The following is a 13,143-nucleotide window of genomic DNA, read 5'->3' as shown; positions in this document are numbered from 1 at the left end:
GCTCACACTTTCATAGAAGGGCTACATTCTGAAACAAAGATCGTGGTAGATGCTGCAGCTGGGGGTCAAGTGTTGGAGAAAAGCTTTGACGAGATATATGCATTATTGAACAAATTCTCTAAGAGCAATCCGGATTGGCAAGGAGAGATGGGCAGACACACAGTGCAAAAGTCTGCAGGGGTTCTTGAGTTAGATGTCGTCTCAGCATTATCAGCGCAGATTTCTACACTGACCAATCAAGTCAACCAGATGAACTTGAGTATTAACAAGCAACAAGTACAACCAGTACAACAGGTTCAAGCTTTTTGTGAAATATGTGGAGAGGGGCACACGAGCGACATATGCCCCGCAAACCCAGAGTCTGTCTGCTTTGTGGGTAATTCAAATAGGGGCCAAACAAACCAATATGGGAACACTTACAATCCCAACTGGAGGAACCACCCAAACTTCTCTTGGGGTGGAAACCAGGGCACTCAGAATCAATACAGGCCTCAAGCACCTCAACAGCAATATAGACCACCTCAGGTTGAACAACAAGCAAGTCCCAAAAGTCACCTTGAAGACATGTTTAAAAAAATGATGGCTGAACAGCAAGCCCTCGCCACAACAGTGAGAAATTTGGAGTGTCAAATGGGACAGCTTGCCAGTGCTCAAAACACTAGACCAGCTGGAGCTCTTCCAAGTGACACTGAAGCGAATCCTAGGGCGGCCCTTAATGCCGTGTCGTTGAGGAATGGGCAACAACTAGAAGAAGTTCTGACTAAAAAGAGGAAACATGTGACTTTTAATGAGAAGCCAACCACTATAGAATCAACATCAGAAAAAGCTAAGGAGCCAGAGAAACCAGTTGGAGAGGCGGTGGTTGAGCAACCCCCACAATTGGTTGCAAGGCCACCACCTCCACTCCCTCAAAGATTGCAGAAATTAAGAGATAATGCCGCATATAAAAAGTTTCTTGATATCTTGAAGCAGGTGCAAATTAATATTCCATTGGTTGACATCTTACAAGAAGTACCCAAATATGCAAAGTACATCAAGGATATTGTGGCAAATAGAAGGAGGTTGTCCGAGTTCGAGACTGTAGCACTCACTGAGGAGTGCAGTTCCAGAATTCAAGGCAAGTTACCTCAGAAATTGAAAGATCCAGGTAGTTTCACTATCCAAATCTCTATTGGTAAACATGCGGTTGGGCGAGCTTTATGTGATCTTGGAGCAAGCATCAATTTGATGCCGCTATCTGTGTTCAGGCAGTTGGGGTTGGGTGAGCCACGCCCAACAACAGTTATCTTATAGTTAGTTGATGGCTCCCTTGCTCACCCTAAGGGAGTGATTGAAGATGTCCTAGTTCAAGTGGGTTCCTTCATATTCCCTAATGATTTCATTATCTTGGATTACGAGCCTTATCCAGGAAGTCCCATTTATTTTGGGGCGTCCATTCTTAGCCACGGGCCGAGCTATTATTGATGTCTGTGAAGGAAGGATGACAATGAGAGTGGGTGATAGAGTGGAGGTCTTCAATGCTTATAGAGCACTCAAGTTACCAGCTCACTATGAAGAGTTATCCATGATCTCTGTAGTTGAGAGTGATGCCACATCGTTAGTACCCTATATGAGCCCTGCAGATCATGTTGAATGAGTATTGATTGGGGATGTAGAAAATAGTGAAGATGAAATGATAGGAGAAATTGAGCAAGTACTGGATATGTCCTGCAGTTATGTACATGGGTTTAGAAAATTTAAAGAGTTGGACAGGCCTGTTACTCTGACCTTTCCCAGGCCATCAATTGAAGAATCTCCGAAGCTAGAACTAAAGCCACTTCCAGCGCATTTGCGCTATGCTTATTTGGGGAACTCTGAGACATTGCCTGTGATTATTTCATCCAGCTTGACCAGCACTCAAGAAGAAAAGCTGCTTAGAATACTCCACGAGCACAAAAAGGCCATTGGGTGGACTATAGCTGACATCAAGGGTATTAGTCCATCGTTTTGCATGCATAAAATCTTTTTAGAGGACGGACACCGGCCTAGTGTGGAGCAGCAGAGGAGATTAAATCCCATTATGAAAGAGGTGGTGAATAAGTAAGTAATCAAGTTGCTCGATGCAGGTATCATCTTTCCTATTTCTGACAACAACTAGGTAAGCCCAGGTTCAATGTATGACCAAAAAGGGAGGAATGACTGTAGTTGAGAATGAGAAGAATGAGCTAATTCCTACTCGCACTGTTACGGGATGGAGAGTCTGCATTGATTATAGAAGGCTCAACAAGGCAACTCGCAAGGACCACTTCCCACTTCCATTCATCGACCAAATGCTAGACAGGTTAGCCGGGCATGAATATTACTGCTTCCTTGATGGTTATTCGGGATACAATCAGATTGTCATATGCCCAGAGGATCAGGAGAAGACTACGTTTACTTTTCCTTATGGCACTTTTGCCTTCAAGCAAATGTCGTTTGGTCTTTGTAATGCACCAGCCACTTTCTAGAGGTGTATGATGGCTATTTTCATCGACATGGTGGAAAAATTTGTGGAAGTGTTTATGGATGATTTTTTAGTTTTTGGGTCTTCTTATGATGATTGCTTGAGGAATTTAAGCAAGGTGCTAGCCCGGTGTAAAGAAACAAATCTGGTACTGAATTGGGAAAAGTGCCATTTTATGGTACAAGAAGGCATCGTGTTGGGTCACAGAGTATCTAGGAGCGGCATTGAAGTTGATAAAGCGAAGGTGGAGGCGGTTGAAAAATTACCTCCACCTATCTCAGTGAAGGGTGTCCGGAGTTTCTTGGGACACGCTGGTTTCTATCGGCGCTTTATTAAAGATTTTTCAAAAATTGCTACTCCTTTTTGCAGGTTGCTTGAAAAAGATGTAACTTTCAACTTTGATGATGCTTGCCTCAAGGCATTTTAAGAACTTAAAAAGAAGTTGGTGACTGCTCCCATTATTGTGGCACCTGATTGGTCCTTACCATTTGAACTTATGTGTGATGCGAGTGACCTTGCTATTGGGGCAGTGCTAGGCCAGAGGAAGGACAAGGTGTTTTATTCCATCTACTATGCGAGTAAGACTCTTGATGATGCACAGCTGAATTACACCACCACTGAGAAGGAGTTGTTAGCTGTTGTGTGGGCCTTTGAGAAATTTCGGGCATACTTGGTGGGAACGAAAGTCATAGTCCATACCGATCATGCAGCAATCAGGTATTTGTTCACAAAAAAGGAATCTAAGGCTAGATTGATGCGCTGGGTTTTATTGCTGCAGGAGTTTGATGTAGAAATACGAGATCGAAAGGGGAAAGAGAACCAAGTAGCTGACCATCTATCAAGGTTGGGAAATCACGATCACGTGGAGGAGGGTGGCCAAATTAAAGAAGTATTTCGTGATGAGCAACTTTTTTCTATAACCCAAGACCCTCCCCCATGGTACGCAGACTATGTGAATTATTTTGTGAGTGGGGTACTTCCTCCCGAAATCCAATCTGAAGCTAGAAAGAGGTTTTACATGATGTGAACTACTACTACTGGGATGAGCCCTATTTGTACAAGCAATGTGCTGATCAGTTGATGAGGAGATGCATTCCTGAAAAAGAGGTGGAATTAGTGTTGTATGATTGTCACGCATCACCTTATGGGGGCCATCATGGAGGAGATAGAACAGCTGCAAAAGTGCTACAATCCGGTCTCTTTTGGCCAACTTTATTCAAGGATGCCCATGCATTCGTTAAGAAGTGTGACCAGTGTCAGAGAACGGGAACAATCACAAGGAGGCATGAGATGCCTTTAAATAACATTCTAGAAGTTGAGCTTTTTGATGTGTGGGGGATAGATTTTATGGGGCCATTTTCCATTGTCCAGAGGAAACAATACATTTTGTTACTAGTTGACTACGTGTCAAAATGGGTGGAAGCAATTGCTTTGCAAAGGAATGATTCCATGGCGGTAGCTGCTTTCGTGAAAAAGAACATATTCTCGAGATTTGGGACTCCACGTGCTTTAATCAGTGATGAAGGGACTCATTTTTGCAATCGATTGTTGAATAACCTTCTAGCTAAATATGGAGTTCACCACAGAGTTGCTACAGCATATCATCCTCAGACAATGGGCAAGCTGAGGTGTCAAATAGAGAAATCAAGCAAATATTAGAGAAGACGGTGAGTTTGAATAGGAAGCATTGGGCTACAAAGTTGGATGATGCCCTATGGGCATATAGAACCGCATATAAAACTCCAATTGGAGCGTCCCCTTACAAGCCAGTTTATGGGAAAGCATGTCACTTGCCCGTTGAACTGGAACACAAGGCATACTGGGCCATTAAAAAGCTGAACATGGACCTTGAAGTCGCAAGCGAGAAAAGGCTTATGCAGTTGAATGAGTTAGATGAGTTCAGGCTGCACTCTTATGAAAATGCTAAGCTATATAAAGAAAAGACAAAAAGATGGCATGACAAGCATATCAAGCCGCGTCACTTCGAGCCAGGCCAACATGTATTATTATTCAATTCTAGACTACGGCTGTTCCCTGGGAAGCTAAAGTCAAGATGGTCAGGTCCTTTTGAGGTGGTGAGAGTCACTCCTTATGGTGCAATCGAGCTGCGAGCTTTAAATGGTGAGAGGAAATTCTTGGTGAATGGTCATAGAGTCAAGCATTATTGGGGAGTAATGATAAATCGTGAGAAGACCAAGGTTGTACTCGCTGATGAGTAAGCGAGACTCTGCATCGTGCCGCGACGTTAAATCAGGCGCTTGTTGGGAGGCAACCCAATTTTTATTGCTTTCCTAGCTTAACTTCTTAATTTTTCTTTTAGAATAGGTAGAGTATTGCATTTTCTTTATAGGTATAGAAATTTTAGATGTAATGGTGTAGGAAGTGTAAATTGGGTATATATAAGGCTCGGGGGATCGGGATGTTTATTCAAAATAAATAAATAAATAAATAAAAAAATTTAACGTGAACAGCGCCTAGGCCAGCGCCCAGCGCTGCCTGTGGCGCCAAAAACAGTATCTTCCAAAATCCCAGCGCTAGGCAGGGCGCCAGGCGCCAAGCTGGGGGCTGACAGGTAAGTTTTTCTAATTTTTTTTCGTTTTTATTGTATTCTAAACCCATACCCATTTAACCCAACCCAAATACCCATTTACACTAATACTAACACCCATATTCTTTCCCAAACCCACCCAAACACAAACAACCCAAACATTCAAAAGCTGAAGCAGCGAAAACCAAACAAAAAAATGCACTGCTTCTGCCGCTTCCTCTCATCTTCTTCACGTAATTCTTCTTCAAATCTTCGTTCTTTCTTACACCCCTTCTCTAGGTATGTTCTTCTTCTTTTCTTCTAACCCTTGTTGTGTATTAACTAGTAGATAAACATCATCACATTCCCAAGAGCCCCAATCCCCCATAGTTTTCCCCATGTAGTCTTATGAAATAATTATGGTGGGTGATTTGGTTTGGTCGAAAATTGTGTGTTTAATGGGTATACGGAGTAGTAAACTAGAATTCCCTCTACTTCGTTGAAAATTGGGAGGGCCACCATGTTCCACCATTGTTGAATTATAAGAACACACTTCATGCCCACATTGTGTTTGTTTAAATGCTTGAAAGAGGATTTTTGGTGCACCGGTGAAGTCTGAGTAACCGGATGAAATTTGGGCTAAGTGTGGGATGTGTAGGGATACTTTTACATGCTAGGGGATGTGGCTTTGATGAATAACATGTTCTTACACCACTGCTTTTATATATTGTATGTTGTAGAATCTTGTAAGTTAACCTAACTTGGTATAGTCTAGTAGTTGTGAAAGGTGCATACCATATGCCGTTTGCTTTCCTTATTGTGAATTCGGGTTGCCATGATCAATTGTTATTGTGTAGCATGGGGAAGTCTTGAGTACCCATAGCTCTAAGGTGAAACACTTGTACATGGAGGATGAACAATTTTGATATAATGTACATTGTGCCTTCGGTTTTAAGTGTGGGGTCATTTCATGGCTTGCACGACAACCTTAGGCATATTTCTTGAACCATTCTCACATTCATGTTTCATTGTGTTGCAGGATACTATGGCTCGTGATAGCGCTAGCAAAGGGAAAGGCATTGGAAGGTCCTCCACCACTTCTCCTGTGCCCAAAAAGCGCAAGCAAGGTGAAAGCTCTTCACAGCAGCCCAAAAGGCAAGCAGGTCGCCGAAGGCTCTCAGCCTATGCCAACGAGGCCAAGGCCTCGTTTGGATTTGGTCGATGATGAGGCTATTGCATGGCACAGGGACTTTGTGCCGGCTGGGTGGTACATTTTTGAGATGGGGATTAATACCGCAGCCTTAGAGAAGAAATTCCCGGAGATACTTGACAGGCTGCGAGCTCTAAAGATGGACAAGTTCTTGGAATGCCCGGGGCATGCCAACCTAAGCATGGTTCAAGAGTTGTATGCTAACTGGGATTATAAACGGTGCACTTCACGTGTAAGAGGAAAAGATGTGTCGATGGGCAGGGAGTATTTGTGTGAATATTTGGGGGTTGAGAATGCCGAGCCAAGGAGACTCCAACACTTGATCCAAGGGCCGAAATATAAGCTCATACATCACACTCTTTGTGGCGTAGATTCCAATGCTAAGTGGATACGGAAGCAGGGCACCAATCACCTCTCTATGGTACGCTCAGACTTCAACACAGCTGCCAAAGTGTGGCAGAATTTTGTGCAAGCGAGACTAATGTCGGCGGAGCATAGCAGTGACTGCACTCGAGCTAAAGTGTGTCTCATCTTCTCCTTGATGACCGGCCGACCAATTAATGTAGCTGAGATCATGCTCAATGAGATGGAGAGCACGAGGTTTGGGCGACAGATTCGGCGGTTCTTCTTTGACAATTTACTTACTCGGTATATGATATCTCGAGGAGTGCGGGAGTACCCCGGACATGATGAGGTGGTGGAGGCTCCGGCTGGGCTTATGGACATCACATATGTGGTAGAGACATCGTCCAAACTCACCCCCGCTGCCCGAAAGGAGCGAGAGGAAAACTTCAACAGGTACATTTATAACTCGTTGAACCTACTCATGAGCAGGGCTGGCATTACAGACGCGGAGCGCACGCATTTGCGCGATGACTTGTCCAGCGCGTCCAAGGAGACGTTGGGGATTGCACCTGGTAGCCCCGTTCACTCGTCTGAGGACATCAACTTTGCCAAAGGCTCAGATATTGAGGATGAGGATGGCAATGGTGCTACAGGGCCCATGACTTTGGTGCCTTTCAGATCGGATGATGATGACCCCAGCACTGCTGGGGGGAGTGGACTCTGATTAACAGGGAGTTTTTCTTTTCACCCTACTCCGTTTTTCATTTTTACTTGCATCGAGGGCTATGCATAGTTCAAGTGTGGGGTGGGAGGAAGACTACCTGTGTTGTAGTTGTATGTTTTGTATTAACTTGTTTTGTTTTGTTTCTTTCAGTAGCTATAGTATAGTCAGTCTAGTTTAGTATTAGTTGCTTTAAATGAAAAAAAGCATAAAAATACAAAAAGAAAAAAAATTGAAAAAGCTCGGACTTTTCCCGATGATGGATCTTTTGGACAATTTTCTTGAGGGATAAAAGTCCGATTTAAAAATACCAAAAAGATTTTTGTTTTTTTTATTTTTATTTTTTTTAGAATAGCTAGGTAGTATTCCTTGGTTTTTCTTTAGGCACCGGTTCTTTTCCAAGGATGTAGCTCGAACCGGGCACTTTAATTTCTTTTTAGGAGTATTTTAGGAAGAAACTAAGTCGTTCTGAGATACTCATTGACATAGTTGATGCTGGCACATTAGGCTATGACATACATTCTGTTTTTCCGTGTATTTGGTTTGAATTGTGAAACCTAAGTAAAGTAAATAGCCTATTTTGTGATACCTTTTCTCAGTTGATTGACTTGTATGCCGCATAGTGCAATGTTGCTTAAATTTCTCATTTAATTGTGCTTGCTTGACTTGAGAGTTGAACAAGACCGTCTTGAGTGAGTCATGTGCAGCGGGTGTGTGAGGATTCGTGATTTTCTATGCTATCCTGTGTAGTCTAGAACTTGCCCCGTGTGTTAATTGAAGCGAAATTGTAAGTTGTGCTAATCTAGGAGATGACGTAGGCATTTTCTTGTTTGATCATGGATGTGCTTGTCACATAATAATAGAATTTTCCGTTGCTATCCCCTTTGAGCCTATAGATCTTTCTTTTGGCACCCACATTACAAGCCATACCCCTATTTTGTTCTTAATTTGATAGTGATTGAACCTTTACCTCCTAAGGCACTTAGGCGCTAAAAGAAGTAAGGTGAGATATTGGGGAGTAGCTTTTGAGTGGAACCATGGAAGGGCCCGTTGGTGCACTAAAGTTGAAATCAAAAGTCACTAGCCGGTGAACTTTAATGTATGGAGTGTGTGAAGAAAAGAAAAAAAGAGAGAAAGAGAAAGAAAAAGAAAAATTTCAAAAAAAAATGATAGTGAAAGTATATAGAAAAATACACACCTCCAATTCTGATTGATTTGTGCTAGTGAAAATATAGAAGTGCTTAATTGAAAAAGGGCTATGTTGTATATGGTTTGTGGCAAGTGAGTTGGTTGAGAAAAGTATGTGCTTGAATTGTGAATGTAGTGTATTAAAGTGCTTAGGAGGGTTAGCCACTATTTCTAAATGTATCATACCCGTCCCTTAGCCTACATTACAACCTTAAAGTCCTAATTGATCCTAGATTTGGCTAGCTTAAATTAGTAGAGATATACACTACGGGCAAGCTTATGGTACGACCACGGGATGCATATGAATTCTTTGTGAGAGTGAGTGAATTTTGTTCAATTGTGTGATGTCCTTAATCTATATTCAAAAGTATATTTAAATGTGTGGACCAATTTATACTCACTATTTTGGTTTGTTGGTGAGGGCACATGATCTCATGAAAGATTGGTAATGTTGTAAACTTTCTTGTTGGGTAAGTGCATGAATTGAGGGTGCTTAGTGGTTCCAAGTCGATTGTTGAGGTTGGGTGGTGACGAATAGGTAGTCGGAATTTATTAAATTGAAATATTTTACTTAGGTATGCTTAAACGGGAAGAATGTGAAATTTTTGTGTGTTCATGCTTATGTGCCGGTATTGATCGTGGTCAAGGGTATAGTGTGTGGTTAAAGGTTAGGGTGCCCCTCTATGATTGAACTTTGTATGTGGTTGGGAGTTTATTAGATTTTTCAATTGCTCGAGGACGAGTGGGGGCAAAACGTACAAGGTTTGAAGCTAAAACGAACAAAAATCGAAAAAGGGCCATTTGGGCGCCACAGGAAGCCACTGGCGCCACCTGTGGCGCTGGAGACAGTATCAAAAATATTTGGGCGCTATGGGGGGGGCCTGGCGCCGGGCTGGGCGCCGGTTACGTGAAGTCTGGCCTATTTCGCCCGGGACAGGGTTTATTCGACCCTGGACCTATCCAACACGTATAAAAGGAAGACTAATCCTAATTTTATGGGGGAGACGCACTTTGGAGCAATAATACACGCTAGAAACATTGAGGATCAAGAACAACTCGGAATTCTTCATCTTTTCCAGTATTTTCAATTAATCAAAACTTATGCAATTGTTTGATTACATCATGAGTGGCAAAACACCCATTGTTCTGGGGTTGTGATTTAGCCATGAATACTGTTGTTTGATATTAGCTTGACCTTGATTATAATTCACCAATATATGGTTGTTTCTTCAATTATGTGTTTAATTGCTTAATTGTCTGGCCAGCAGTTAGGTTCTATTTACTATCTATGCTACGCTTGGGAAAGTCGTGTTTAGATTAGAGAAGAATTGAAGAGAGCATGATCTTAACCCTTAGGGGGAGCGGATTTGTGGTTAGGATAGGAATATACCTAGTCACCGTGCTTAATTAAATATCGTGATCTTAATGCGTTCTTAATAGATTGATTTCATAGGAATATAGGCGTTAATCTATTGAGAATATGTGAGTAGTACTTCGGGAGAAGGCTATGAGAGCATTTATCGATTAATTAGCAACCATGAGTGAATTATATGAAGGGGAGAGTTAAGTAGAACACAATACGATTGGTGAATCGATCACAACCCTGGAATATTTGTCTCTACTGAATAAGCAACAATCAACTTGTTACTTGATAATTTAGTTATTATTTAGAATCGTAGTATAGTATAATCATATTATTGGACTTTGCTTTTAGCTAGATTGAATAACAATTTTAGTGATTTAGTGAGTAGTTTACACAAGTCTCTGTGGGTTCGACACTCAACTTATCATTATATTACTTGTCGACCACGTATACTTGCGTGTGCGTTTGGGAGCAACACCAAGCCAATGCAAATAAAAATGTTCCAGACCCTCCTCCGCCACCTCCAAGAGTGGCTCCTCGAGTACTTCCCAACCAAGGCTATGCGAGTGCAATTGTCCTGCCCCGGATCCGGGCGAGCAATTTTCAAATTACTAATGTGATGCTGACATTGTTGGATCAGCGAGGGTATTTCACGGGTGCTTCCTCTCAGAAGTATACAAACATCTCAAGGGGTTCGTGGATACCTGTTGGGGGAGCAAGCAAACTAATGTGTCCGAGGATGCACTTCGGTTGCAACTCTTTCCATTTTCACTTAGAGGGAAGGCATTGGATTGGCATGAGCGACTTCCCAACCATTCCATCACTACTTGGGATGAGTTGGAGGATAAGTTCATTTCCAAGTTTTTCTCTCCGGGGCATATGGCAGCATTGCGGGATGAGATTTTGGCTTTCAAGCAGGAGCCCACCGAACCATTACACGAGATTTGGGAGAGATATAGAACCATGGTGAAGGAATGCCCCAACAATTATATGACCGAGGCGATGATTCAACAGACCTTCTACCGGGGCATGAACACAACGAATCAATGCATAGTGAATCAACTGGCTGGGGGTAATTTCATGAAGTTGCCTTATGATGAAGCTTGTGCTATTCTTGACAAGATGCATATCCTCCGCGTGGCAAAGTAGAGCCAATGTGCCACAGGGTGACCCCACGGTCACTCACTTGCACAAAGAACTACATGACCATGGACATGCTGTAGCAGAACTTACAACAGCAATGAACCAATTAGCAAAGGCACAGTTGCAACAAGTTCAAAATCCTCGCCAAGTGAATGCCATGGAGGGTGTCAACATGCTAGTGAACAATAGAAGACAAAGAGGTCAACAGAACCAAGGGAGTTCGGATCTATTTAACAATGATTGTGGTGGATTCCGAGATGATGGTTATGATGGACAGAATGAAGAGGCACAATATGTGAATAACTATCAAGGCCAAAGGGGCAATTCTTCTAACCAGCAGCAACAATGGAGATCCCAAGAAAAATGGGGTAACTAACAACAAGGCAACGACAATTGGGGAAACAATAATCAAAATCCAAATTGGGGAAATCAAAACAACAATCGGAACAATCAAGGGAACTGGGGCAATAACAATAATTGGGGTGGAAACAACAACCAGGGTGGATGGAACAATAACCAGGGAAACCAGGGCAAGGCTTTCAAAGACCCCCAAGGTATCAACAACCGAGCAATCCACCGCCTTTTCCATCCTAGGGTCCTAGTTCTTCCAACAGTGACATGGGGTGAATTAAAATAATGTTTGAAAAGATGATGAAAAAGAATGCTGACTCCGATGCGCAATTGGCTTCTCACAACACTTCAATCAGAAATGTGGAGGTTCAGCTAGGCCAAATCTCACAGTCTTTGAATACTCTCCCTAAGGGGGCTCTATCGAGTGATACGGTAGTTAACCCAAAGGGTGGAAACAATCATTTTATGGCGGTAACTACAAGGAGTGGACGAGGCGGTGATGTGAATGGCTCTAAACAAAAAGAAAATTTTGAGTGATGAAGTTGAGTTGCAAGAAGATGAAGTTCCTTTGGTGGTTGAAAATGTGATTGATGAAAAAGTAAATGAAGAAGTGAGGATTGATGTTCAAGATGCCGAGGTGGAAACATAGAATGACGTGAACCCGTCTAGGGAACACGTAATAGACATGTCGGAGCCGGTGGTGCCAACACCAAGACACCCTTGCCTAGGCCACCTCCACCTTATCCTCAGAGGCTAGAAAAGCAGAAAAATGAGAATCAGTTCAAAAAGTTCATTGACATGATGAAGAGCTTATCCATTAATGTGCCTTTGGTGGAGGCTTTGGAGAAAATGCCTGGCTATGCTAAATTCATGAAAGATTTGGTGACGAAGAAAAGATCCATGGACTGTGAAACTATCAAGATGACCCACCTTGTTAGTGCTATAGTACATTAAATGGCCCCAAAATTCGAGGATCCCGGTGCTTTCACCATTCCTTGCACTATTGGAAGTGCAGACTTTGCTAAAGCTCTATGTGATTTGGGGGCGAGTATCAACTTGATGCCCTACTTAGTTTTCAAGACTTTGGGGATTGGACAGCCGAGGCCGACTTCCATGAGGTTGCAAATGGCAGATAGATCGATGAAGAGTCCTTTGGGTATTATAGATGATGTGCTTATCCGGGTGGACAAATTTATCTTGCCAGCTGATTTTGTGATCTTGGATTGTGAGGTAGATTATGAAGTTCCGATCATATTGGGGAGACCTTTCCTTGCTACGGGGAAGGCCTTAGTTGATGTGGAAGCAGGGGAACTCACTTTCCAGGTGGGTGATGAGAAAGTGGTCTTTCATGTGTGCAAGTCAATAAAGCAGCCCAATTGTACCGAAGTGTGCTCATTTGTGGATCTTGTCACGGCTATGATGATTGATGATACTAGTGCAATGATCAATGTGGAGGATCCTCTAGAAGCCGTATTGTTGAATCTTGATGTCAATGATGATGAGGGACGAGTGGAGTGCATGAATGCTTTACATGGAATGGGCTCTTATTCTTATGAGCCTAGGAAACTCTCTTTGGATCTTGAAAATAGAAAGACTCCTCCAACAAAGCCTTCAATTGAGAAGCCTACGGTGTTGGAGTTGAAGCCATTGCCTCCACACCTCAGGTATGAATTCTTAGGCCCTAGTTCAACTTTGCCAGTTATTCTTTCCTCTTGTCTTACTAACATGTAGGTTGATGCCACATTGGCGGTGCTCAAAAAGCGAAAGAAGGCAATTGGATGGGCTTTAGCTGATATTCGGGGAATAAGCCCCG

General features: G+C 42.6%; 1 protein-coding gene across 1 annotated transcript; it reads left to right on the top strand.

Moving 5' to 3' along the window:
• The first annotated feature begins 579 nt into the window (after positions 1-579).
• Positions 580-1,293, top strand: LOC109207024. The gene has a single exon (XM_019369901.1). It carries the CDS (start codon positions 580-582, stop codon positions 1,291-1,293), a length of 714 nt encoding a protein of 237 aa, XP_019225446.1.
• Positions 1,294-13,143: the final 11,850 nt, after the last annotated feature.

The sequence above is a fragment of the Nicotiana attenuata genome, unplaced genomic scaffold (genome assembly GCF_001879085.1).
Source record: "Nicotiana attenuata strain UT unplaced genomic scaffold, NIATTr2, whole genome shotgun sequence".
In the NCBI taxonomy this organism is placed as follows: domain Eukaryota; kingdom Viridiplantae; phylum Streptophyta; class Magnoliopsida; order Solanales; family Solanaceae; genus Nicotiana; species Nicotiana attenuata.
Note: the sequence above shows the minus strand (reverse complement) of the source record. Positions and strands in the feature narration are given on the sequence as shown.

Excerpts from the sequence above, each read along its gene's own strand:
- LOC109207024 (XM_019369901.1), top strand. The coding sequence starts at position 580 with ATGGCTGAACAGCAAGCCCTCGCCACAACAGTGAGAAATTTGGAGTGT.